General features: G+C 41.8%; 3 protein-coding genes across 6 annotated transcripts; 2 read left to right on the top strand and 1 right to left on the bottom strand.

Annotated features, from left to right (window-relative positions):
• Positions 1–762: 762 nt before the first annotated feature.
• cfbl (complement factor b, like) lies at positions 763–10829 on the top strand. 2 transcript variants are annotated; one of them, NM_001124595.1, is given in 20 exon segments: positions 1463–1488; positions 1491–1652; positions 1751–1936; positions 2129–2275; positions 2277–2294; positions 2297–2311; positions 2476–2562; positions 5715–5857; positions 6008–6155; positions 6269–6397; positions 6538–6633; positions 7496–7633; positions 7760–7866; positions 8311–8440; positions 8649–8790; positions 8935–9014; positions 9108–9214; positions 9297–9432; positions 9635–9687; positions 9901–10355. In NM_001124595.1, coding segments are annotated over 20 exon segments (2226 nt in total). In that variant the 5' UTR covers positions 1463–1469; the 3' UTR covers positions 10084–10355.
• Positions 10830–12078: 1249 nt separating this feature from the next.
• bbs1 (Bardet-Biedl syndrome 1) lies at positions 12079–19491 on the top strand. 2 transcript variants are annotated; one of them, XM_021591475.3, is made up of 17 exons: positions 12079–12249; positions 12779–12852; positions 13006–13040; positions 13238–13510; positions 13733–13779; positions 14006–14044; positions 14126–14198; positions 14294–14425; positions 14666–14772; positions 16259–16379; positions 16494–16652; positions 16878–16947; positions 17098–17256; positions 17385–17518; positions 17629–17763; positions 18453–18539; positions 18667–19491. In XM_021591475.3, the coding sequence occupies exons 1-17, from the start codon at positions 12221–12223 to the stop codon at positions 18751–18753; spliced, it is 1761 nt and encodes a 586-aa protein (XP_021447150.1). In that variant the 5' UTR covers positions 12079–12220; the 3' UTR covers positions 18754–19491. The 2 variants fall into 2 exon arrangements, with proteins under 2 accessions (XP_021447150.1, XP_090082694.1); XM_090226568.1 differs by having other exon boundaries at positions 12084–12647.
• Positions 19202–26805, bottom strand: si:dkeyp-50d11.2 (calpain-1 catalytic subunit). Of its 2 annotated transcripts, XM_021591473.3 has the most exons (22): positions 26646–26805; positions 26036–26341; positions 25865–25934; positions 25495–25613; positions 24508–24641; positions 24220–24388; positions 22970–23053; positions 22797–22882; positions 22558–22632; positions 22281–22441; positions 22039–22199; positions 21928–21939; positions 21553–21764; positions 21407–21446; positions 21232–21297; positions 21101–21158; positions 20941–21005; positions 20771–20839; positions 20546–20624; positions 20052–20168; positions 19898–19956; positions 19202–19700 (listed from the first exon to the last, which is right to left on the bottom strand). In XM_021591473.3, exons 2-22 carry the CDS (start codon positions 26309–26311, stop codon positions 19674–19676), a joined length of 2139 nt encoding a protein of 712 aa, XP_021447148.3. In that variant the 5' UTR covers positions 26312–26341; positions 26646–26805; the 3' UTR covers positions 19202–19673. The 2 variants fall into 2 exon arrangements, with proteins under 2 accessions (XP_021447148.3, XP_021447149.3); XM_021591474.3 differs by lacking the exons at positions 19202–19700; positions 19898–19956; positions 20052–20168; ... (6 more) ...; positions 21553–21764; positions 21928–21939 and having other exon boundaries at positions 22003–22199; positions 26651–26757.
• Between the last annotated feature and the right edge of the window lie 772 nt (positions 26806–27577).

Genomic DNA, 27577 nt, shown 5'->3' with positions numbered 1-27577 from the left:
GTTGGGTGATAGACGGATTACGTCGTTGGGTGATAAACGGGATACTCTGTCTGTTATTCCTAACCCTCGTTGCATCTGCTGTTGCTAACTCAACGGCTAGGAGGTATCACTTCTGTAGTGAATAAGAGTTCAAAGTTCATACCATTCGCAACCAAAGCTCACGCTGATGTTGGCTTTGTTCTGTAGTTATTATCTGAACCATTCTGACATATAAATCTAGTGTCAAAATTGTGAAATCTGAAAATCTGATTTCCCCCCAGCTGATCATTGTCTGCAGCCAGTGCCACAAAACCATGTGGTAGTGGAAATGTCGATATCCACGTTTATAACCACATGTTTGCTACAGTTATTGTTATTTATGGTGGTAATCATTATTTTTGGAGTTAATTTTATAAGGGTGGAGGGTGTGTAAATTATTTTACAGTACAAGGTGAGGGTCATGTGAACATATTTTTACGCTGGGGGTTGTTTTAAAAAAAAGTTGTATTTACTGGAATTATCCACAGACAGTTGGAGAGCTGAGGCTAGGTTTACTTACTGGAATACACACTAAGACCTTTGACCTTTTTGGTCTAAGCTGTTGCAAAATATAAATCATTTTCATAAAATAAAGCTGATAGATAATTCTCAGTCACAGGCTCGGATTTAAAAAACGTATATATATATATATATATTTGTAGAAGTATGGCAAGTCTTTGGACATTTTGTGAGTGTGTGTTTGTTTCTCATTGTAGGTCATTGATCTTCTTTTATTTGACTTTAGGTTAACCAGTGACGGCAAGCTTTTAGTCATACCTTCCCCCTTGTCCTTCCTACCTTCTCCATATAAACATGCACCCTTCTGCAGATTTTTTTACTTTTTGACCTGTGAGCCACCATGGAGTTGTCTGTTCTCTGGGGTTTGTCTGTAGCACTGCTGATATGTCCTCTTTATATGGGTGAGTGTCTTGACATGGCTTTTATATTCAAACTGCTGTTGTTGGCTTTTCTTACCTTTCAGAAACATTTGTCCCATATGCTCCTGTATTCTGGATAGTATAAACAATGGATGGAAAATAAAATGTATGTACTCAACATAAACAGGAAGGATTTGTTTTTAACCACTTGTGTTGTTTCTGATAGGATTCACCGTCAGTCCTTTTTAACTGGGTGTTCATCAACGTGAGGCTTTATGTTTGGGGTGATTATATTAACATTGTTGAATATCATAATATTCAACATAAAGTATAATTAGGGTCTTAAATTTCACTCGTGTACCTACACACACACGTTCAGCTTTGACTCCATCCATTAGGGTTCTGTGTACTATTAAGAATTCTGGGTTGGTAAAACTCGGATGTGTTCTGGTATTCTAGCCAGAACCCCAACATGGCCGAGGCCATTCATACAGGCATGTATGTGTAAAAATAAATGGACCTTTCCCCACACTGACCCCACAGGTGTAGGTGTTCTGTGTGAAGTCACCTGTAATGAGGAGAGAATGGGCATGGAAGGAGGTAGTTACACTCTCACTAAGAAGCTTGAGTACGGCAGCATTATGATATACCACTGTCCAGAAGGGTACTATCCACATCCTGCTTTAACTCGCTCGTGCCTGAAAAGCGGAACTTGGAAGCCACCACCAAAAAGAAGACCTCCTCAACAGTGCAAAAGTAAGTGACGATGCCTGATATCTTCCACGGAGACAGTATTTGAAATAAGAGAAATGCTACGGAAACAGGACCATCCATTTTGTTTTCTTCTTCTTTAGTGATCGAATGCCCCAACCCCTTGGTTTTAGAAAGTGGTTCTGTCTTGCCTGTACAATCGCAATATTTTGTCAACAATAAGACCACGTATGAGTGTTATTCGGGATACTCACTGCGCGGCTCAGCCTCCCGTGTGTGCCAAGCCAATGGGAAGTGGAGTGGGGGCACACCCATATGCAGCCGTGACTGTGAGTAGAAAACTGTCAACTGTCTCTCCGTCTTTCACCTCAGGACCCTCTGGTCGGAATGACACATTATAAATGGCGTTCAGTGCCACAGCCTACACAATAACTACCTATGCAGCATGCTATACTCTCCCTGCCTCCCTGACACCCTCCCTCTCTATTTCTCTCTGACTTTCTCCCACCGTTCTCTTACAGCAGGAAGTGAAGATCGCTGTGCTGACCCTGGGATTCCAGCAGGTGCTAGGAGGTCTGGTTCCAGTTTTGGCATTGACGACATATTGTCTTACCGCTGTGACGACAGCTTACATTTGTTGGGGTCAAAGACACGTGTATGTCAAGAGAGTGGCCAATGGACTGGGACTGAGCCTAAATGTTACTGTAAGGCCCAGAAAGACACCCAAAACAATAACAGTTTTCCAAGCAACACAACGCAGTCACGACTAGTCCATTGCTCAAAGATGCCAAAAGATTGTCATGTACAGTCCACTGTGAAAAATAGAGATTTATCCTGTGGTTGTCTGGTTCTTTTGTTCTTGTTGCAGACAAGCACACGTATGACACTGCGCTGGAGGTCACGGAGGCCTTCGGCAGTGCTATCAGAGAGAGCCTTCAGATGGCAGCGCCCGTTGGTAGGTCTTCATAACACCTAATATATCATCAATTGTTTATTTGTTGAAGTCTTTATTCCATTTTCATTATCACCATAACTTCATCGGTATACAGTGCATTCAGAAAGTATTCAGACCCCTTGACGTTTTCCACATTTTGTTACGTTATAACCTTAATCTAAAATAGATTAAATTGTTTTTCCTCATTAATACACCGAATACACCATAATGACAGAGAAAAAACAGTTTACAGATTTTTTTCAAATGTATTACACGTAAAAAACTGAAACATCACATCATTATTCAAACTGTTTACTCAGGACTTTGTTGAAGCACCTTTGGCAGCGATTACAGCCTTGAGTCTTCTTGGGTATTACACTACAAACTTGGCACGACTGTATTTGGGGAGTTTCACCCATTCTTCTCTGCAGAGCTTCTCAAGCTCTGTGAGGTTGGAGGTGGAGCGTCTCTGCACAGCTATTTTCAGGGCTCTCCAGAGATGTTAGATCAGGTTCAAGTCCGGGCTCTGGCTGGGCCACTCAAGGATATTCAGAGACTTGTCCCGAAGCCACTTCTGCATTGTCTTGGCTGTGTGCTTAGGGTCATTGTCCTGTTGGAAGGTGAACCTTCGCCCCAGTTTAAGTTCCTGAGCGCTCTGGATCATGTTTTTTTTTATCAAGGATCACTCTGTACTTTGCTCCGTTCATCTTTCCCTCGATCTTAACTAGTCTCCCAGTCCCTGCCACTGAAAAACATCCCCACAGCATGATGCTGCCACACCATGCTTCACCGTGACAGTTGGCATTCAGGCCAAAGAGTTCAATCTTGGTTTCATCAGACCAGATCAGATTCTTGTTTCTCATGGTCTAAGAGTCTTTAGGTGCCTTTTGGCCAATTCCAAGCGGGCTGTGCCTTTCGATAGAGTGGCTTCCGTGGCTTCCGTCTGGCCACTCTATCATAAAGGCCTGATTGGTGAAGTGCTGCAGAGATGGTTGTCCTTCTGGAAGGTTCTCCCATCTCCACAGAGCTCTGTCAGAGTGACCATCAGGTTCTTGGTCACCTCCCTGATCAAGACTCTTCTCCCCCGATTGCTCAGTTTGGGCGGGCGGCCAGCTCTAGGGAGAGTCTTGGTGGTTCCAAACTTCTTCCATTTAAGAAAGCCACCGTGTTCTTGGGGACCTTCAATGCTGCAGACATTTTTTGGTACCCTTCCCCAGATCTGTGCCTCAGCACAATCCTGTCTCAGAGCTCTTCGGACAATTCCCGTCGACCTCATGGCTTGGTTTTTGCTCTGACATGCACGGTCAACTGTGGCACCTGATATAGACAGTAGTGTGCCTTTCCAAATCATGTCCAGTCAATTGAATTTACCACAGGAGGACTCCAATCAAGTTGTAAAAACATCTCAAGGATGATTAACGGAAACAGGATGCACCGGAGCTCAATTTCGAGTCTCATAGCAAAGGGTCTGAAGTCGGAAGTTTACATACACTTAGGTTGGAGTCATTAAAACTTGTTTTTCAACCACTCCATACATTTCTTGTTAACAAACTATAGTTTTGGCAAGTTGGTTAGGACATCTACTTTGTGCATGACACAAGTCATTTTTCCAATAATTGTTTACAGACAGATTATTTCACTTATAATTCACTGTATCACAATTCCAGTGCGTCAGAAGTTTACATACACTAAGTTGACCCTGCCTTTTAAAAAGCTTGGAAAATTCCAGAAAATTATGTCATGGCTTCAGAAGCTTTTGATAGCACAAATTACATAACTTTAGTCAATTGGAGGTGTACTTGTGGATGCATTTCAAGGTGTACCTTCAAACTCAGTGCCTCTTTGCTTGACATCATGGGAAAATCTAAAGAAATCAGCCAAGACCTCAGAAACTAAATTGTAGACCTCCACAAGTCTGGTTCATCCTTGGGAACAATTTCCAAACGCCCGAAGGTACCACGTTCATCTGTACCAACAATAGTATGCAAGTATAAACACCATGGGACCATGCAGCCGTCATACCGCTCAGGAAGGAAAAACGAGTCCTATATCCACATAACCTGAAAGGCCGCTCAGCAAGGAAGAAGCCACTGCTCCAAAACCGCCATAAAAATGACAGACTACGGTTTGCAACTGCACATGGGGACAAAGATCGTACCTTTTGGAGAAATGTCCTCTGGTCTGATGTAACAAAAATAGAACTGTTTGGCCATAATGGCCATCGTTATGTTTGGAGGAAAAGTGGGAGGCTTGCAAGCCTAAGAACACCATCCCAACCATGAAGCACGGGGGTGGCAGCATCATTTTGTAGGTGTGCTTTGCTGCAGGAGGGACTGGTGCACTTCACAAAATACATGTCTTCATGAGGAGGTAAACATCTCAAGACATCAGTCAGGAAGTTAAAGTTTGGTCACAAATGGGTCTTCCAAATGGACAAAGGCCCCAAGCATACTTCCAAAGTTGTGGCAAAATGGCTTAAGGACAACAAAGTCAAGGTATTGGAGTGGCCATCACAAAGCCCGGACCTCAATCCTATAGAGAATTTGTGGGCAGAATTGGAAAAGGAAAGCGAGCAAAGAGAACTACAAACCTGACTTCGTTACACCAGCTCTGTCAGGGGGAATGGGCCAAAATTCACCCAACTTATTGTGGGAAGGTTGTGGAAGGCTACCCAAGTTAAACAATTTAAAGGCAATGCTACCAGATACACTCAATTAGTATGTAAACCTCTGACCCACTGGGAATGTGATGAAAGAAATAAAAGCTGAAATAAATCACTCTCTACTATTATTCTGACATCTCACATTCTTAAAATAAAGGTGGTGACCCTAACTGACCTAAGATAGGGAATTTTTACTCTGATTAAATGTCAGGAATTGTGAAAAACTGACTTCAACTGTAAATAAGATATTTCTGTTTTTTATTTTTAATACATTTGCAACCATTTCTAAAAACCTGTTTTTGCTTTGTTATTATGTGTGTAGATTGATGAGAACTGTTTTTATTTAATCCATTTTAGAATAAGGCTGTAACATAACAAATTGTGGAAAAAAATGAAGGGGTCTGAATACTTTCCGAATGCACTGTGTTTGCTAAACATTTCACATATCCTCAAATATCCTCCTTTTCCACCTGTGATTGTCAAAGTAATATATCCTGCCGGTGCCTTTCAGATGACACCGATCAGGAAGGAAAGAAGATCACAATAGATAAAGGTGGAAAGCTTAACATGTACATTGCTATGGACATCTCTGACAGCATTGCGGAGACAGACTTTAACAGTGCAAGAAATGCTGTCAAGAAACTGATCACAAAGGTATGTCACGAGTCACTCACAAAGTATGTTATGTAGCTGATAGAAATGTCTGACAATGTGGAATCAGTTATTGGTTTACCACAGTATTCCTCTCACATTCTTTGACAGATCATTAAACATTATCCTGTTTTGTGTCTTCACCTTTCACAGGTTAGCTCCTTTTCAGTCAGCCCAAATTACGAAATAATTTTCTTCGCCTCTGACGTATTAGAGGTTGTCAACATAATAGATTTTTCTGGAGATAAAAGAAAACCACTTGAGGAAGTCTTGGCTGACTTGAACAACTTTAAATATGATGGTGGGCAAAACATTTACCATATACTGTATGTACTTACATCATCATTGCCCAAACAATACACTTAATGTGACAAACAGTGTGTTTATGTGTGTGCGCATATACTTTTTTCACAGCTAGAGATAATGTTGGGACCAATCTCAACCTTGCATTTAAAACCATCCTGGAACGCATGGCTATCCAAAAAAAACGAAATGAAATGCTATTCATGGAGATCCACCATGTCCTCATCTTCTTCACAGATGGTACTGTATTGCTATTATTCATGTATATTTGTATGGAAAGTATTTGAATGTCTTGCAGTTCGTAGCTTCTTTTTTTTTTTTAAGCTTTTGTTCACCTTTGGTCAGCTCAGTAATAATCCCTTGAATCTCTTTACTTGCAGGTGCTTACAACATGGGGGGTAGCCCTGAAAACACAATGGCCAAAATTAGGGAATCGGTGTACATGAATAACAAGACAAACCGGGAAAAATATCTTGGTGAGGTCAAAACTTTTGAGTGGTCACAACATTTAACAACAACCTGACATTCTACTCTCAACTATTCTCCTCCTTTTGAAGGCCCTCAGATCAATTTACTCCAAAAATATTTTAGGAACTGTCACGATTGTTGGAATAAATGGACCAAGGCGCAGCGTGCGCAGAGTTCCACATGTTTTAGTAAATGAAACTCACCAAAAACAATACCGAACAAACAAAACGTGAAGTCAATGCAGTGTTCACAGGCACTACACAAAAACAAGATCCCACAAACAACAGGTGGGAAAAGGCTGCCTAAATATGATCCCCAATCAGAGACAACGATAAACAGCTGCCTCTGATTGGGAACCATACCAGGCCAACAAAGAAATAGAAAACATAGATTGCCCACCCTAGTCACACCCTGACCTAACCAAATAGAGAATTAAAAGGATCTCTAAGGTCAGGGTGTGACAGGAACTGTCAGGATCTTAACTTACTCTTCCGAGTTAAAAATAGTAGAATACACAAGGTGGAATTTGTTTGTGCATCAGCAGTTTCTCTTGTTATGTCAGTCACTGATAGTCAATTAGCCCACCCCCAATAAAGTTGCCCATCCCTGGTGGCTTTCTAGCTATAGACTGAGCAAGGCCAAACACACACACACACACACACACACACACACACACACACACACACACACACACACACACACACACCAGTTTGCCCAGGAATAAATCAACCATTTCTGAACAAAGATTTGTGGCACTCAGCACTCAGTACAATATTCAAATTCAAGCCAGCTATTGTCTCAAGTAGGTTATCGTTCTTGATTCATCTCATGCCTGATGTTTTTGCCACTTCCTCTTGTTGTTTTTTTTAGATGTTTATGTTTTTGGTGTCGGAAGTGACATTTTTGATGAAGATATCATGCCACTAGTGACAAAAAGGAACGGCGAGAGGCATTATTTTAAACTAAAGAATGTTATTGATTTGGAAAGAACCTTTGATGATATAATTGGTAAGAGTCCTAATTAAACAACAATATAGAAGAATGTGTAGATTTCTATGCGTCTCTGCATGGATATTATTCTGTATTTTAGTGTCTTTGTATCAGTGTGTTGAGTCACCTCTCTCCTCCACATAGATGAAAGCCAGGTTGTGGGTGTTTGCGGACTCCATAAAAACTATGATGACAATACCCCAAGCACCATACGTCAAAGATACCCCTGGATGGCACGGATTGACAACACAGTAACAACACAGTGCCTGATTTTCACCCTTGATTATTTCATCAATGACCCAGTGGCCTTTCTGTGGCCTTCATGTTCAGATTTGATTTAGTGTGCACTGTCATTACCAATACATGACAGATATACTAACTTATAATTGATTCGATTTCATTTAAATGATAATATTTAAGTTAGAATTTGATTTGATCGCTAACAGTATACAGTAGACCTGTCATTTAAGTCCTGAATTCAATCATCACTCGTAGTGTGTTTCTGCAAAGCAATGTTTCAGGTTATTTGTGCTATGGGAGTGATAAATGGCTGACACACACCTCCCATACTCTATCTCATCCCAGTGCACAAAAAAAATTAAATCTTGTTGACATTTAAATTAGATATTGATGCAAATGCCTGCCTGTTGTCATTTACTGTATGTATGCTCAACCTCTCTCTCCTGATACCATAGCATGAGGATGGAAAAGCTAGTAAATGCATGGGGTCTCTGGTCACTCGCCGCTTCATCTTGACTGCTGCTCACTGCTTCAAGTTCGATGACATGGCAGACAATATCCGTATTACAATGGGGGAAAATCAAGGTATAACCAGCCCCCCCCCCCCCCCTTCAAAAACATTTGCACTTACACCTAAACAATTTTTTGTTGAATAATCTTGTTTTTTTGAAGTGATTATCATTACCAGGAAATATGTCCGCATGCCACATTTACTTGAACAAGTAACCTGGTGATATTGTAAGTTGTAAGCAACATGTTTGTTGAATTACACTCTAGTCCTGCCTCTTAACAGTTATAAAGGGAGCATCACGTATAATATTACATCCTGATTATAATATCAACGGTAAAAAGAATGACGGGATAAACGAGTTCTATGATTACGACGTAGCTCTCATCAAACTGAAGAATGATGTAGATGTCTCTATCCACATAAGGTAAGACTTCTGATATTATGCTGAAGGTAACCAGATTGAATATGATGACACAGCCCTTCAGATCTGAATCTAAATCATCTCTGTAGTAACGTGTGAAGCACACATTGTTTCCTTGACGCATTCTTGCTTTACTGTGTTCCTCAGACCAATTTGCATCCCTTGCACAAAGGAAACAAGTGGCGCTTTAAGACTGGTAGGAGAGGCTATCACCTGCAAGCAACAAGGTACAGTTACAGCACACATAGCCTATCCACCAAGATACAAGGTTCATCTAGGCACTGTATGTTGCCTTGCCTCATATATTGTTATCCTTGCAGAACAGCTATTGTTCAAAAATCCATTTGAAGAAGTCAGTTTCATTTCATATGATAAAAAGGAACAAATGGATCAACGTAGCGATGCCAAACTAAAGCTTCAGGATCAGGTGAGTGCTTGTATGATGTCTGACCACACACACCAATGGATGATGCCCATATGTGCGCCTCTCATATATTTTTTCTCTTTAGTTGAGGGACAATTGTATCGAAATGGCTGTTACTGAGGTAGAAGGCATAACACCACTTAATCTAAAGGATATTGTGACTGATAACTTCCTGTGCACGGGTGGGAAACAACCTACTAGAGATAATGTTGCCTGCAAAGGTATGTTAACAGTTCATGGAACATTAGATGAGGAACTCACTGTTTGTTTATATCTGTTCTCAATGTAATGCGAACCTTGTGATTTGAATTAGTATTATTGTAATAGAAGTATTGTAACTTGTTAAAGATGAAAAGGGTTCTCTATTACTTTGTCCTACCTTTTCATTTGTTTGTATGTGTGTACTTGTGTGCGTGTGTGCAGGTGACTCCGGTGGAGCTGTGTTTATGGACTATGATAAACACCGCACCATCCAGGTGAGACATTCTGGCCATATCTACAGTACATACAGCAGAGAAACAGGCTCTAGCAAAGTGGCAACTTTCTATCTACTTTCCACATACCTTTTGTGCTTTTTTCTACAATGATTATTCCATATTTATTTCTGTAAAATGTATTTGCAAACCTCTGGGGTCTTCGTAATCTACAGGTGATTAGTACTGTACTGACACCTCTTCCATTGTTCATAGGTTGGTGTAATCAGCTGGGGAACCAAGGACCTGTGCCCTGGTGGTAACAGTGATATCAAACAGGAGTCTAGTGAAAAGTCCAGAGATTTCCACATCAACCTCTTTAAAGTTGTGCCGTTTCTGAAGAAGTATTTGGGGAATGATACAGAAGATTATCAACCTCTTGAGTTTTTAGAGAATTGAAGAGTTTCATTCCAAAACACTCTATTTTCAGAAATGTTGGTTAAGTATATTTTCTGTTTAAAGAACTTGTACAAGAGATTGGTGTGTTTTTTCACTCTAAATATGGCATGGGGTTGTTCAATGACAGGTATTTGTTTCAAATCGATCACTTGATGGTTTCATTTCAGAGAAACAAATGATCATGTTTTTTTGGCAAAACTTTTTTTTGTTACACAGTCAAATGTAAACACAAGAACTGTACAAATGAAACATTTGTAACATCAATATAAAAATGAAAAAAAAGATTCAAAACAGTAATATGAGATCTATATGTAAAACATTTACATTTGACATTTAGTGGATGCTCATATCCATAGTGACTCAGTCATCTTAAGATAGCTAGGTGAGACAACCACATTGCATAGTCAAATTGAGTAAACAAACATTCCATTCCAACTAAACAATGGATATACAATCTATTAATAAAAAATATCTGATAACAGTAATATTTTACACACACACACACACACGAAAGTACCCATACGCAATCATTTCTAGTGAAAAAAACACAAATGTGAAAAATGTGTATACAACGTTTAAGAAATAGAGACCGTGATAAAGATGTCTTAACAAAAGTTGATTTACAATCATGTATCTACTGCACTGAACAGACATGCCTTACAAAAATAGGTTGTTGAATCGAACTCTAGTTATCAATGAAAGTGTTCTTAACTAATGATAATTAATAAACTCATTACCTGAAAGAATTTCCTTTCTGTAGTCCATCCATGTATAATGCCTGGTTTTAAAGCCTCTTGGTCTTTTCTCATTTGAAAAAAAGTCCGTCCTCCACCCTCTCTCTCTCTCGCTCGCTCTTCTGTCCTCTCTCCTCCATGACCCAGAAACCAATCAGTGTTTGAGTAGTATGAGGCCTTTTCTCTTTTGGGAATAGTCCGTCCTCTCTCCTCCATGACCCAGAAACCAATCAGTTGTTGAATGGTCGAGGAGTGTGTCAATTCGTTGTTAATATTGAGTTACCTGACCTTTTGCCGTCAGAACAGCCTCAATTCATCGGGACATGGACTCGACAAGGTGTCGAAAGCGTTCCACAGGGTTGTTGACTCCAATTGCTTCCCACACTTGTGTCAAGTTAGCTGAATGTTGTTGAGCGTGAAAACCCAGCAGTGTTTCAGTTCTTGACACTCTCAAACCAAGGCAAATAAATATTTTGTCTTGCCCATTCACCGTCTGAATGCACACATAGACAATCCATGTCTTCTCCACTTCATCTATACTGATTGAAGTGGAGGTAGGGGATCATAGCTTTCACCTGGTCAGTTTGTCATGGAACGAGCAGGTGTTCCTAATGTTTTGTGCACTCAGTGTATACGATCAAAGACCGAGACGTCACAGTGGCCATTTAATAAGCAGAACTATTTATTGAGGAATTGGCTATTGATGATATCTGCGTTTTCTGGGAAAAAGAAGGTGAGAATCTGTCTCACTTGTTCTTTGAATGTAAATTTGTGTCCGAATTTTGGGAAAACCTTGCAAAGTACTTATTTACCATTATGAATACTGCCTATAATTTTAACATAAAATATATAATATGTTACTATTGCAATGATAACAAAACCACTGAAATGATTGTTAATTTTTTAATTCTTGTTGCCAAATACTTTATACACAAACAAAAATTCCAAAATTCTATACCAAAATTACACATTTTTCTGATTGAATTTAATTATCTTATTAAAACACTAACCCTAGTGAATAACAAAAATAATAACATCTTCATGAATCATTATAATAAGATATTTTCAGAGTGAATATAATTGCACTTCAATTGTTTATTTTTTGTATTTTATTAATGTATTTTGTATGTTTGAGCATTGTTAATAACTGTGTTTGGTTTGCTAGACATGTTTGATGTAGCAATGTAAGTTGATTTTTGTATTATGAATAATAAAAAATAAAAATAAAAAACTATTTATTGAGGAATCTTTTCTCTGTTGCTCCTTCCTTGCTGCCATAGAAACGGGAAAGCCGATCTGATTAATGCTAACGTAAACAAACAGGCGAGCTAACGTTAACCAGCTAGCTACCTCAGTGGCACAAAATATCCTTGCAATATTAATTGAGGAATATCATATTGGACATGTCTTCTGTCTCACAGATGAAAGAAAAGTAAGTTACATTAGCTAGCTACAGGAACGCAAACCTTTCAGCTGACGTTACGTTAACTAGCTACGTCTAGCAATCAAGCAAGCCAGCTAGCAAACGTTAGCAGGATATCAAGCAGGCCAACTTTGCTATCGCTAACGTTAGCTAGCTAATCGCATTAGCTAAAAAAAACTGGGCGAATCAATGTTTCTTCATAATTTCAACCTCAAAACATCTATGTAATGACGTTGAATCAACGTAGAAAACTGATTAGATTTACATTTAAGGGAATTTCGTCTTTTCACCCAACTTTGACCTAAATCTTATGATATAACGTTAGTGACCTGTTTTGTCGAATTCACATTAAACGAAATGTAAGTCAACACTAAGTTAGACGTTGAAATTACGTCTGTGCCCAGTAGGTAAGTTAACTAACGTTATTTGACTGATTTTCTACATACGCCCAGCAACACTAACGTTAGCTAGGCTAAATTCTGGAGTAAAAATTGTTGCCTTGCTTCAAAACAAATAACTTTACTCTGTCTCTTAACAGCTCTGAGACCAGTAAATGGTTAGATGCACACTACGATCCAGTGGCCAATCTCTATACTTTTTCATCTTGCATTGGTAAGATTTCACCTTAGCTACCACCAATTTCTCATTTCTGTCACTAGTCTTGTTAAATATACATTTGCTCAAGTTTTGTGGATATATATTTATTAACAAATGGCTATTTCCTCAGACAATGAATTTACCCGGGCCTGTGTATTTATTTTACAGCTCTTGCAGACCTGCATGGGGATGGTGAGAATAAGGTAAGAATAATGTTGCTACACTTGCTATCAGTGATTTCTTAATCTGCCACTAATCCTTTTTCTCATAGGAAGAAGCTCTTTATGCATGTTTTTTGGTTGACTCCTTTTGTTCTGTGGGTGCGTGTACGTGTGGTGTTTGATTAGTATGCCTTTGATTTCTGTGTACAAGATGAACATTCTCCTTCTTTCTGTTCTAGTTGGTGGTGGGGGACCTGGGAACTGGTTCATGCAACATGAAGCTGAAGGTGTACCGTGGAACTGGCCTGATGAGTGAGAACACGTTGCTCGATCTGCCCACTGGCTTGGTTTCTTTCCTCATGGACCAGCATGAGCCACGCACGCCTGCCATCGCTGTGGCTTCCGGCCCCTTCATCTATGTCTATAAAAACCTGCGGCCCTATTTCAAGTTCACTCTCCCTCCGTTAGAGGTCAATGCTCTGGAACAGGACGTCTGGAACCAGGCAAGGGAGGTGAGTGGAGCTGCAAAGATTTCAGCAAATAAAAAACCAAAAAATATATATAATTTCCCTCTATACTGTTAGAGCAACAACTTTTGAGATGTTTTCAATTTTTGACTTGCTGTACTTTTTTTTATCTGAATTGGCGGGTTTTATGCACCAGCCAAGCTTCTGGGAGAGCACCATGATTCTCTTCTGATTGGCCTGCTGTACTAACCCTTCTCTTTTCACAAGGACATGATTGACCCATTGAGCTTGAAGGAAATGTTGGAGGGCATCCGGTACGTTCCTGCTAATAGCATGCGTTGAGTTATGTTCCCAATTGACTGTTGATTTTATTTAATTGCCTATGCTTGATTTTCTGACCGTCTTACAAAGATATATATGAAACCATTCAAAAGACTGTACCATGATCAAAACTGGTTACTCTGACAAAATGGCATTATGATCATGGATTATGATCAGGGTCATGGTAATAATTAGTGCTACTCTCCTGCCTTCACCTAGAGACAAAGCTGATGTTCCACTCTCCGTCAGATCTTTGAGGTAACAACTCAGTTATATAAGTAACTGCGGCTGTTTGTGTGAGTGAAGTGTCATCACCAATGATCCCTTCTATTTGTCAAGGTTCCTCATGTTGGACCCACAAGACACGGAGGCTTTTGTGAACCTTCATAAGGCGCAGCCAATACGAAGACAGGTAGCCTTCCTCACAGCAGTGATTGACTTGAGCAATGTGACACACACACACACACACACACACACACACAGTCAACTGTTTGTATGTGCTCTTAGACTGTTATTACATGCATCGGCACCCTGAAGAAGAACATGGCTGATGAGGATGCAGTCAGCTGTCTGGTTATTGGCACTGAGAGTAAAGATGTCTATATCCTGGACCCTGAGGCCTTCACCATCCTCTCGAAGGTCTGTTCAATACATAAAGAGTCATTTACAATGAAGGCTTAATCATTGGTTCGATGTGATCTGGGAGGAAGAGCATGACAGTGGCTAGTGTAAGAGGGGCTTTTGCTTCAATTCCATACGGAGATTTGTATGAGACTTAACTTTTTTGTTGTTGAATTATCCAGATCCAGTCATGTTGTTGAATTCATATGGTTTACTCTCCCATTCCCTCTGTTGACATCCATATTCTTGTTGCCACAGATGTCCGTCCCCAGTGCTCCCACTCAAATGGATGTGACTGGTCAGTTTGATGTGGAGTTCCGGATCACTGTGGCCTGTCGCAATGGGAATATCTACATCCTCCGCAGGTATGGCAACCACTAACCAAAATATACCTTTGTCTCTCTATCCTTTACAGACAGACTGTACAGTATGTTGCCTGTAAAAATAAATCTGGCAATGTTTTCTTAGAACCCAATTAATACAGTCCCATTTGACCACATTCTTGCTGGGATAAGCCTTTTATATATCCTGTGCACATGCCAGCAAGTTTAGGAGTGGGAGCATAGCTGCGAGAAGTAAGGGTGCTGCAGCACCCCCTGAAAAGTCTACAGAATATAATAATATATACAATACATTTTAAAAAAATCCTCACAAAAGTAGTGCACTGGGCCTTTACTAGTCCAATATTAGTGGAAGGATATAGCTGTCTGTTGCACGGGTCAGTTCTTATTTTTCCCTACACTTTGAGTATCTTCATTATGATACCAATAGAAAATAATAGCAATATATATTTTCAAAACATGTGAGTCTCGTGTTCATATTTCACAACCTCCGCAGGTTTTTGGAGTTGCTTATACGTAATCGAGCAATATAATAGGCCTACACTTGATTTAGGCTACATTGTTGCATGCTAAATGTTTCTGATCGATGATAGATGACCCAACTAATAGATGAGCTACCACCTCTACTTATTTGTCCAGCCAGAGAATTAACCAAATATACACATAGATTGATTAAGACAAGTCACAGGCTTTTCGGTTGGGAGTAGGCTTAGGGTACTAAGTGACTACAAGTGAAAAGCAAAAATAATCCCCTTGTTAATTAAACTACATACAGTGACATGCTGGCAAAATGTTCTGCTCAGTGTTATTAAATGAGCCAACTAGACCAGAGGATCATGAGCAGCACTCACCTCAACTTAGCTAACATTTCAACAGTCTAATTGTAGCCTAATATCCAAAGAGAGAGAGAGAGAGATTTAGTGAAAAGAAAAATGTGACAAATATTTATCAAGAGTCCCCACACTTGTCTCAAAACAGTGCTAAAATTGTTGAACACGCGTTGGGTTTGCCTACTTTATTCTGATATTTTCGTCATTCAGTTATATTTATTCCCACACTAATTCTTTCTGGATCCATCCAGTAGTGGTTAGAAAACAGTGCATGTGGTGGGCAGACAAAGTTTACAACTGCCAGGATAGTGGTAACGGGCGCTGCCTAGCAACCATCAAGAGCGTAATGCATGCCAATTCCACCTCAGCATTACTAAGTTGTAGGCAGAACTTTACCTCAATCATGACTAGGTCGGTTTGCGGAAATAAAAGTTTTGGCTTTGATACCGACAACATTTTTGAGATATAAAGAAAAGGTGGGAAAATGTCTGGGTTTGAAAGTTGTATATGTTTTGAGGATGAAATCACACATTGGCCTGTCATAGGGATGACCCTCCCCCAAAACTTGAAGTTTAAACGTATTACATCTGGCCTGAGTGTATTATTGCCAGCCAATGTTTCTTTTCAGAGGATTCAGAGGAAATCGCTGGATATCATTTTGTTGTGCTCTGTGTTTGCAGGGACTCCCCCAAGCCCAAGTACTGTATTGAGCTGTCTTCTCACCCTGTGGGGCTGGTGAGGATGGGGAAGAGTGTGGTGGTGGGATGTGCCCAGGAGACCCTGCAGGGCTTCACACAGAAGGTAGGTAGCACCCTCTCTCACCTACACTCAGTCAATTCAGTAGAAACTGCAGCTGTGTGACGTGATAGTTGGAAGAGGCCTGTGTGTGTGTCTTGTCCTGTCCTCTGTGTCCAGGGGAAGAAGCTGTGGACGGCTTGCCTGCCAGCCCCTGTCACTACCATGGGCGTGATGGACCTCCCCACCAGGGGCTTCCAGGCTGTGTTAGTGGGCCTGGCTAACTGTGAGGTCCACCTCTACAGAGACAAAAACCTCATCAGCACCATCAAGACTCCGGTAAGACACCATGGCTAGACAGGCCAATAGGTTACCAATAGGTTAGTAGCTACTTGATTCTGATGAAACACTCTTTAGAAACAAATTCCCATGCTTATTTCCTGCTTGTTTTAGACTTGGCACACAAAAGAGATGTGGGAATGTTTTTGGAAAGATGATTTAGGTTTGCTAGGTTTGTACCCCACTGCCATGATTAGTTGTGACTGTCAGTTCTCTGTGTTCCAGGATGTAGTGACCAGCATTTGTTTTGGGAGATATGGACGAGAAGACGGAACCCTTATAATGACCACCAAAGGTACGGATCACCTGTTCATTTAGGATAGAATCTTGGGATTGGAAGTATTATTTAAAAGAGAGTCCTCTAGTCTAGGATGCTTAGTACAATGGACAGATGTTGAAATGAAGTCCCCTGCCTGATTTCAGCGTGTGTCCCTGTGTTTTGTAGGAGGTGGTCTGATAGTAAAGATCCTGAAGAGGACAGCTGTGTTTGATGACAGGGACTCTGCCCCAGGTCCCCCTCTGGCACAAAGCATCCGCCTCAATATCCCCAAGAAGACCAAGCTGTACGTGGACCAAACCATGAGGGAACGGGAGAATGCTGTGGGTACGTATGTCCAACCAGAACTAAACAATGGTTTGCTTGTTTCTCTGCAGTTTTTGGAGAGAGTTTTGGGTTTCTTGGGTTTGTGGGTCAATTTGTGTAATGTTCGGTTTGGGCCGTGTGCTTTCCAGCAATGCACAGGGCCTTCCAGATGGACCTGAGTCGTCTGCGTCTGGCTGCAGCGAGGGCCTACGTTAAAGCCCTGGAGTCCAGCCTTACACCCATGTCCTCCAGCCTGTCTGAGCCTCTCAAGATGAACGCAGTGGTGAGTCTGGTGTCTGAGGGAACGTCAGTGTCTCCAGTAGAATCACAGCCACGGTTTAGCGCACAGTCAGAACTCCTGGTTGGGTCTCTCTCGTCCTGTCTGTGTTTTAGGTGCAGGGCCTGGGCCCGTCCTTCAAGCTAACTCTGAACATCCAGAACACAGCCGCATGCCGTCCTGTCATGCACTTGGCCATCAGCTTTCTGTATGATGAGAGCCTGTATAGTATGAGGACAGCCTTCTTTAAGGTGACCTTTCTTTTTAACCCATCATATATCATCACATGACCAGTGATATTTACTGTACACCTCACTAATGTCGCTGGTATATCTCACTAGTCACCCCCAAAGCCAATTCCTCCTTTGGCCGCCTTTCCTTCCAGTTCTCTGCTGCCAATGACTGGAACGAACTGCAAAAATCACTGACGCTGGAAACTCATATCTCCCTCACTAGCTTTAAGCACCAGCTGTCAGAGCAGTTCACACATCACTGCACCTGTACATAGCCCATCTGTAAACAGCCCATCTATCTACCTACCTCATCCCCATACTGTATTTATTTATTTATCTTGCTATTTTGCAACCCAGTATCTCTACTTGCACATTCATCTTCTGCACATCAATCACTCTAGTGTTTAATTGGTATATTGTAATTACTTCGCTACCGTGGCCTATTTATTGCCTTACCTTCCTTATCTTACCTCATTTGCACACACTGTATATAGTCAATAATACAGTAGAAAAAGTCTGTTTATTCCATGTGTAACTCTGTGTTATGTGTCAAACTGCTTTGCTTTCTTGGCCAGGTCGCAGTTGTAAATGAGAACTTGTTCTCAACTAGCCTACCTGGTTAAATAAAGGTGAAATAAATCAAATAAAATGTTTTGTTCACTTTGGCTAATTGCCTGAATATTATTGAATGTGTTCACTCTCCACAGATCCCCCTACTGGTTCCTGGGCTCAACTATCCTATTGACACATTTGTGGAGTGCCTGAGTGATAAAGGAATCTCTGACATCATTAAAGTATGCATTTCATTTCTCTGTTACTCTATTTTTCTTCACTGTGTAGCCATTTCAGTGCCTCCTTGAACATAAAACCAATGTGAAAGTAGAAGGTAAGCTGTTGTTGACACGCGTTGTGTAATTCCAGGTGTTTGTGCTGCGAGAGGGCAAGAGTGCACCCCTGCTGACTGCCCATATCAACATGCCCGTCAGTGAGGGACTGGCACTCAACTGAGAGAGGGAGAGCGAGCGAGCAGCATCTTTAGGCCCTGGGCTGGCCTCTATGCTCTCACCCTGTGCTTCTAGCCCAGTGGCAGGGCTGACTCGAGGTGACTGGGACGTTAACAGGATCAGCTTGTGTTGGCCCCAGAGGTGGTTAAAAGCCATGTGTAGCATACGTACGGTAGGGCTATTTGTCCTTAGAGAGAACTCCATAGAGAGAAATGGGTTTATGATTGTATCACAGGATTTAAAATCCAAACGTAAGTGAACTTGTAAGCTGTGTGTTGGTGGATAGAGATGTCAAGACAATTATCGTAGTTATGAATACAAGTGTATAAAGTCATTATATATATGCATTATTTATTGCTCTTTAAAGTTTGTTAAATAATTATATATATGCATTATTTATTGCTCTTTAAAGTTTGTTAAATAATTGCCGGGAAAATAACATGTGCTGCTAATTTTTTAATGTTCAGATCATTCATTGCACTTTATTTTCAAAAATGAAAGCTAACAAAAATCCATACATTCCTGAGAAGTGCAGCAGTATCCAGAAAGAGTTGGCTTTTCAAACAAATGTATTTAATAAAACCTTTAAATGACTTATTTTCACTCCACATTTCAAGGCGCTTTTTGTTATTGAGGTTAGAATCAGTTTTTTTTATTCTCTTCAAACTAAGGCTTTACATTATTGACTTGTGTCAGAATATAAATCCAACAGCTTGTTTCAAAAATAAAAATCACTGATCACTGTTTTTTAAAATATTTTAATAAAATGAAAGTCAAGCACAGGCAACATTCAAAAGCATTTGTGTTCTCCTCTACCTGTTTTAGAACCACAACTTTGTCACATTTAAGACCATATTCTATGGCCGTTGGAGTCGGGGTGACGCCACCAACACAAGCAGTAGCAGGCCAAGGCCATCCATCTGTCTAGGCAAACATGGTGAGGGAGATCCACTAAAGGAAAGAGAGCAAGGACTTCAACACCTCATAACACATTTAACAGCTTAAAGTAGTCACACTTCGATGACACCACTAAAACATTGATAAAGGAACTGTTGTGTCTGGGCTCAAAAGCAGTGTTTGATGTTAACGCTCCACAAGCTGCTCTCCCTGAAAATAAGAAGGCTGTGTTTCTGATGGTGGTGACATACCTGGAAGAAGCTGAAGGAAACCACCCCATCTACATCAGTGTCCATTTCTTTAAAGGTCTCTGGGATGGCGGACAGAGAGCGGTTTGTTCAGTCTACTGGTGTTAGTAGCATTATGACATGTATCACTGCTGTATTCAAGGTGAAGTCCACTCACTGAACATGGTCTCCAGACGGATGAGACAGTTGACAAAGTTATCAAAGTCCACATTCAGGTCTTCCTTTGCGTAGCGTAGGATGATGAGTTGGAACAAGTGGTTGGTCAACTTGAAGCCTGACGTAGAGAAAGGGAGAGTGTGTGAACAGCACATCAAACAGCTCTTATGATCTCTCACCTAGACAACTAGTCTTGTCAGCCAAACTATTTTAGGCTTTTTGCCTGCTTACACATAGGGGTAGCTTGTCATGGTAATACTAGGTAGAGACTTGTCTCCTGTTGGATAAAGTGACCAGAGGCAGAGCTGGTCATGTTATTGTGCACTTAAAAGGCCTCTAGTCAATACATATTGCGGAAGTTCAACGTTACAGTTTGATTGAAATTGAAAGGCAATGTTCTCACGTTAGAGGAGACTGCATTCACATAAACACACTGTAAACTCTGCGCTTTATACATTTTGTGAGGATGCTACTAGAACAGGAATAAAATGGTACCAGCTGATTCCAGTGCCATCCGCATTTCATAGGAGCTCATGGTGCCAGATTTATCCAGGTCAAACTTCCTGAACACAGTCTGAAGTGGTGGAGGAGAGGGAGAGAAGAGTGGAGAGGGGTTATTTACAAATGTTGGCAACAGCAAGCATGGTGTGGAAATCATACCCAACAATAGCGTGAAAATCTCAGAGGTCTATTTAGAAGAGTAGGACATGTTTGACTCACCAGGTACCGTTTGATCTTCTCCCACAGCACATGGAACTCTGTCAAGCCCAGCTTCCCAGTGCCGGTGGTCTGTCAAATCAATGTCAAGGACAGACAGAGGAATAAAGAGGAAGCACAGTGATAGTTGACACACATCAGGGTGGGTATAAAGAAGGTGTAGTTAAGGATACATCCATGAGAGTTATCATGCAACGACACGCCTCCTTGCCAAAGCCGTCTGTTTTCAGGTCCTTATCTGTGACATAAAAAGTGACAGTGAACACACCATACAAGTGTTACCTCACATGCCTTTCCCTTTAACCAAAAGAGATGCCAGTATAACAGACTCACGCTTGCTGATGATTCTGTTTAGGATGGTCTGAAGCTTGGTGGCACTGATCTCCATTTCCTGTGAGAATAAAATAAAGTAAGAAAGGACTACAAGTACCATGTATCCCACCAAAAATGTAGTTTTCTCTCACCGCTCCAGCGAGCTGTCTGAAGAGACCCTTGAAGCCTGCATCAATCTGGCTCTCGTCCAGCTCTACCTGCAGCAGACACACAGACAGTTTAGTTGTCTGTCACCTGTACAACTGTGGTATACTGATTAGTCAATAGATTAATATTGGTTTGAATTAGTTCAAAATCATTTCTCACCTCCTCAGGCAGATCAGCTGTGATGTCATCATCCAATTCCCTGTTAGGAGAGGATCAAGTCTTTAGCCAGTTTCATTGGCTTGAGCTTTTCATATGTCTCTCTCTCCCTCTGTCCTACCCAACCCACCCCACCACCATTCACTCACTGGGAGTCAGCTGGCTTTTCAGAGAACACCCTGAGCACAAAGTCTCCGTCCTTCTGGGGCTCAAAGGTGGAGGGGATGACGATATACTCTCCCTGGGGCAGGCAGAAGCGGGTGCTGACCTCTCTCAGGTTGATGAAGAGCTCTGACCGGGCACTGGAGCCGTGGGTCAGGAAGAAGTCCCTCTTTAGATGCACCCCGGCCCGACCCGTAAACTGTCCAGGAGAGAGGAGGAGAGGAAAGGAACAGTGAAAGGAAAGAAGGAAAGAGGATGATAGGAGATAGTACAGAAATGAGAGGACCAATATTTGAGGGTAGAGATTGCTGTTATGGTCTCATGCAGAGATGGACTCCTAGCATTACCAGAATGTGTCATACCTCTTCTGGAACCTAGAAGAGAGAAAGAAAGGTATTTAAGTCACAGCATTCTTACAGATTCTTAACTTCACTGTTACCAAATACAAACAATTACTGAAGTAAATATCTTGCCTCATAGATGGTGAATCCAATGGTCTCCATGTCTTTCCCCTCACGCCGTTGCCGACGACGATCCTTCTGCATCAGCGCCACCAGGAAGCTGCAACCTGATTGGCCATCTGTGTCTGGGTGCTGAAGGGCCACTTTGAATTGAGGGTTGAGCCAGAACGTTGCTGTAGAGAAGATGGGAAAACATAAAAACCCTAATCTATTACTCCTTGTACCCCTTCTCTCAATTCATTATCCTAATGTACCTGGGTAGTTCCTGCAGCCCCCTGCAGTGCTGCCTCTCCTCCACTCTCCAGGGTAGAGCGTTGAGCTCCACTTCTTCACTTGGCTGGCCTGCAGGGCGTCTGCTGTCAGATTACAGATCTCCAAACGGCTAAACTCACGCAGAAAGTCACGGAAGGACATCCTGTGTGGGGGGGTTTATGGGAGAGGCAGAGAGACTGGTTTTGAGGGTACTATTGGCTTAATATTGTGTTAGTATTAAAATATAAAATATTTAAAAACTCTTGACAAACTACTTACCAGAACTCGCCATCTTCGCTACGGTTGTACAATCTAGCTCTGACCGATGGGTCAACTCCAGCCCACTCTCTTGAACTGAAACCACAAAGAAAGACTGACACATCTCTTAAAATACATGTCACCAGCCCAAGTTGACTCAAGACTGAACTTTTCCTGAACTAACTCTTACCCAATTTTCCTCCACCTCATTCCCCTCTAGTTATCTCACCTCTTATCTCTCCCTCCCCCTCTTCTCTCACTTGTCACTCCAGGCTCCGGTCCACTCCACCTCTCCCCAGGGGTTCCTGATCCGCAGGAGCTTGGTGGGACTTCCTTTAAACTCCACCTAGCCAATAAGAATGAGTTGCTGTCTGTGATATAACTATATGTGTATTGTTAATCAAAACTTTCATTATCCAGGTCATTCTCTCACCTCCTCCACACCTGTCACAGAGTAGGCATGGCCTTTCACCAGCTTCTTGAATGTCATCGCCTCCATCTCGAAAACACCAGAGATCTGAAAGAATTAGAGAATTATTTTTTCTATATCGCACAAAGAAGTTGTTTCTTAAAGAAAAGTGTGTGTGTGTTTGTGTGGTATGTGTGTGTTTATGTAGAAGGCCAGCATCCCGGAGTCGCCTCTTTACTGTTGACGTTGAGACTGGTGTTTTGCAGGTACTGTTTAATGAAGATGCCAATTGAGGACTTGTTGAGGCATCTGTTTCTCAAACTAGACACTCTAATGTACTTGTCCTCTTGCTCAGTTTTGCACCGGGGCCTCCCATTTCTCTTTCTATTCTGGTTAGAGCCAGTTTCCTCTGTTCTGTGAAGGGAGTAGTATGCAGCGTTGTACGAGATCTTCAGTTTCTTGGCAATTTCTCGCATGGAATAAATACCCTTAATTTCTCAGAACAAGAATAGGCTGACAAGTTTCAGAACAAAGTTCTTTGTTTCTGGCCATTTTGAGCCTGTAATCGAACCCACAAATGCTGATGCTCCAGATACTCAATAGTCTAAAGAAGGCCAGTTTTATTGCTTCTTTAATCAGAACAACAGTTTTCAGCTGTGTTAACATCATTGTTAACATCATTTTCTAATGATCAATCAGCATTTTCTAATGATAAACTTGAATTAGCTAACACAGCGTGCCATTGGAACACAGGGGTGATGGTTGCTGATAATGGGCCTCTGTACGCCTATATAGATATTCCATGAAAAAATCTGCCGTTTCCAGCTACAATAGTCATTTACAACATTTATACCAATGTCTACACTGTATTTCTGATCAATCTGATGTTATTCTAGTGGACAAAAAAAAGAAGTTTTTCTTTCAAAAACAAGGACATTTCTAAGTGACCCCAAACTCTTGAACGGTAGTGTATGTGAATGCGTTTTAACTATACTTGTGGGGATCAGAAGTCCCCACAAGAATAATAAACAAACACATTTGACCATCTGGGGACATTTTGGTAGTCCCCACAAGGTCAAATGCTATTTCTAGGGGGTTAAGGTTAGAATTAGTGTTAGGGTTAGAATTAGGTTTAGGGTTAGACGCTAGGGTTAAGGTTAGTTTTTCAGTTTAGGGTTAGGGAAAATAGGATTTTGAAGGGGACTGAATTGTATGTCCCCACAAGGTTAGTTATACAAGACTGTGCATGCGTGCGTGTGGTGTGTGTTGCTAACATCTATGGAGCATCCCAGCAGGGAACCTCGCTCCACTGCTCTACTGATTATGCTGAACAGGTCTGGATGGGCCTTCTTCAGCTCAAACATCTCTGTCACGCCCCCTGTGAAGTCCTCAAACCCCTCCGATGTACTGCCCCCTGAGAGGGCCTCGTAACAGCCATTGAGCCTGCAACACAGACAGACAGACAGTGGTGTCTCGTAGCAGCCATACAGTTCTGTTATAACAATTTGTTATGTTGTGTCTGTACAGTAAATTGTCTTTCTCTCGCCATCCATTGTCCTTACTTTGCGTAGGCCTTCTCCAGCAGGGCGCTCCAGAACTCAGCCCCCTCTGCTGAGTGGAGAAACAGCAGCTTCCCATCCTTCACTGGCAGCCTGTCATCAATCACCACATCCACCCACTCCCCAAACTGCCAGAACTACACACCAGGTGCACATGGGAAACGAGCAAAACTGCTACAAAATAGTCTTTGGTATACACAGCATATAAATGCAGTAATGTACAACTTCTGTGATTTAAGGATGGTTGTGTTTATTATGCTGCATTCATTGCTGGGAGAGGCTCTGCTGCAGACCTTTCTGCATACTGCAGTGCACAGAGTCAGGTTGCCAGGGACAGAGGAGATTGCTTGGCAACAAGACAATTGCAGTTCAACAGACTCCCCAGAGTGTTTGTCCAAAACCAAAGAGGTAAACCCCGCTGTGCTCTTTCAGTTATGAGTGCATTGCCTCTGGTGCTAAGTGAGTGCCCCAGATCTTTATCATTGTCCCTCTCTTTGGGTGGCATACTAAAGGGGCTAGGCTGGCTGGTGGACTGTGGCCTGGTGCTCCTTGTAGGAATCTGGCAGCAGGGTGCTTTAGCAGCCCTTCCCTGCTTTTCTGAGTGACACTCTGTTTACGTCCACCTATAAATACGGGCAGTAATTATAGCAACATGCATGCAGCCTGTGGGTACAAGACTGACTGGAGGAGTTGGGGGATGTGGGGCAGTGGCACTCCCAACACTGCTGGGTAGTGGGGAATTTAGGGTGGAGGGCCAGATCAGTTACAATAGATAGTATATTGTAAAGGTCTGTGCATTTGGGTGTACAGTCTACTGAAATAAAGGGCATTAAGTCACAGCAGAGAAACTGGATATTGAGCTGGAGATGGGTCAAATATTTCAATATGTGGGAAAACAGGAGTAGCTCTGGACAGGACAGATATAGCCGGGTAAAAGTGGTAAGGACTGATAGGAGTGGTACGGGGGAAGGTAGTGAAGTGTAGAAGTACCTGGAAGTGAAAGATCCCAGCATACTGTTGGTGGAAGCTCTGCCCATGGGGCACCACCCGATGTAGTAGAGTCTCATTCAGTGTAAGTGAAGCAATCGCTGCCAGCAGCCAACAGTCACCTGGCCCACAAAATATACCACATGACATTATGTTAGGTGTGCCTAAATAACTTAGCTATGATAATCAAATCATGGTTTGAGAAAACTCAACTTTGAGAAGAGTAGGGTTATTGTCATCATGTAAGTCTCCGTCTCTCTGTTTATCTATCAGTTCATGTCCTTTCGTCACCATTGCACACAAGAGTCCCAAAGCCCAGCTCCATAGCACAGTAGGGCAGAGGTTGGGCACATTGTGGGCAATCTGAACTCACCCAGAGCTCCCTGGCAGACGTCTGTGCGAGTGGCTCCGTCTACGATGAAGTGAGGGTCAGAGCAGAACTCCTGAGGAACACAGAGAGTTTCTACGGGTGAGACAAATATCAAGATGGATAGGAGCATCTCTGCTGTAGAAAGTCAAACATGTAGATCTATCTCTCCCTCACCGTGGGGCGCATCCATCGGACCCCCTGTGTCTTTGTAGAGCGTGACCCCAGCTCCTTGAAGCCCAGCGACGAGATCTGAGCAGGGAATGCATCATCCTCAAACAGCCGTCTGCTCTGCAGACTGTGGGACCGGAGATATTCAAAGTCTTGGCCTAAGAACTTCAGGGCCTTGTCATTCTGACCGATGCCCTCATTGCGGTCCCACTGGCTCCTCAAACGAGCAGCCACTCCAGAGGCAAACACACGTTCAATAACCTGCTCCATCACCTGCTCCATAGCTTCCTCCCCAACTCCACTCAAAAAAAGCTGAATAAGGCAAAAATTGACAATATGTTATAATTGATAAGACAGTGCTTACGCACACACACATTCACAGAGAGAGAGAGAGAGTAACAAAACAGTTATACTCATATTATAGCTCATGTATTTTTTAACACGTTGGGTAAATCTCAGGCAAATCCTATAAAGTGTTCACCATTTATTGACTGAATGCATCAGATTATTGATAACAAAAGCGACTCAATGCATTTTTGCGAATGTACGAACACAAATGCATCTATCCATTCCTATTTGTCATATATTACAAAAACAATATATATTTTTTAAATACCTTACAGACGTGTTTACGCCGAGATTTTTTGACCGCCACGGTGAAATGCCTCGCCGTGCTTCATTGAACTAAAAGCTGGGTTGGTTTTCTGGCTGCCACCCAGATTCTCCCACCGACCGTCCCATAGAAGATTCCTCTAGGCCTGCGCAACGCATTTTGCATTACTCAGCACATATCTTGCGAATTCAACAAAAGAAAACGTGTTTGATGAGAGGTGCTTTTCCATACACACACCAAATTATATTATATAGCCCAAGTATAATCTAAGATATGAGATGCAATTTAGCAGGTGGCTTAACTTGATTTGAAACGGATTTGTCAGTCCAATTAATCTAATTAAGGCCACTGAATAAGCATGGACCACGTAAAGATATGAAGTCGTTTTAATGTACATGTTTCTGTGAATCCCCTCTTTGCTGTTTACAACATAACTTCACAAAAGTGGCATCAGCTGAGTTGTTTTACTGTAACAATGCCTCCATCTAGTGGCAATAGATCAGTCATACAGTAACACGAAAACCAAGTAGGCCTACACTGTAAAAGGTTGTTATTTTGACACAATAAATCGAACAGTAAAGTACCATATTCATTATTTACAGTAAATTGCAATGTGTGATTTTAGCCGTAAATAGTGCATGATACCGTACATTCTAAAGATGTACACTCCTACCCATATAGGCCTACTGGTTGAAAAGGCAAGTCAGTTAAGAACACATTCTTATTTTCAATGACGGCCTACAGGGGAACAGTGGGTTAACTGCCTTGTTCAGGGGCAGAACGACAGATTTTGTACCTTGTCAGCTCGGGGATTCGAACTTGCAACCTTTCGGTTAATAGTCCTCTAACCACTAGGCTACCTGCCGCCCCAAATATGGAGTTTGAACAGTAAATGACGTCAGAGCCCAGGCCGCGTTTCAAAGCTCTGTGTTGGT

This window comes from Oncorhynchus mykiss, chromosome 29 (genome assembly GCF_057628025.1).
Source record: "Oncorhynchus mykiss isolate SJ-2025 chromosome 29, ASM5762802v1, whole genome shotgun sequence".
NCBI lineage: Eukaryota > Metazoa > Chordata > Actinopteri > Salmoniformes > Salmonidae > Oncorhynchus > Oncorhynchus mykiss.
This window is presented reverse-complemented; position numbering and strand designations above follow the sequence as displayed.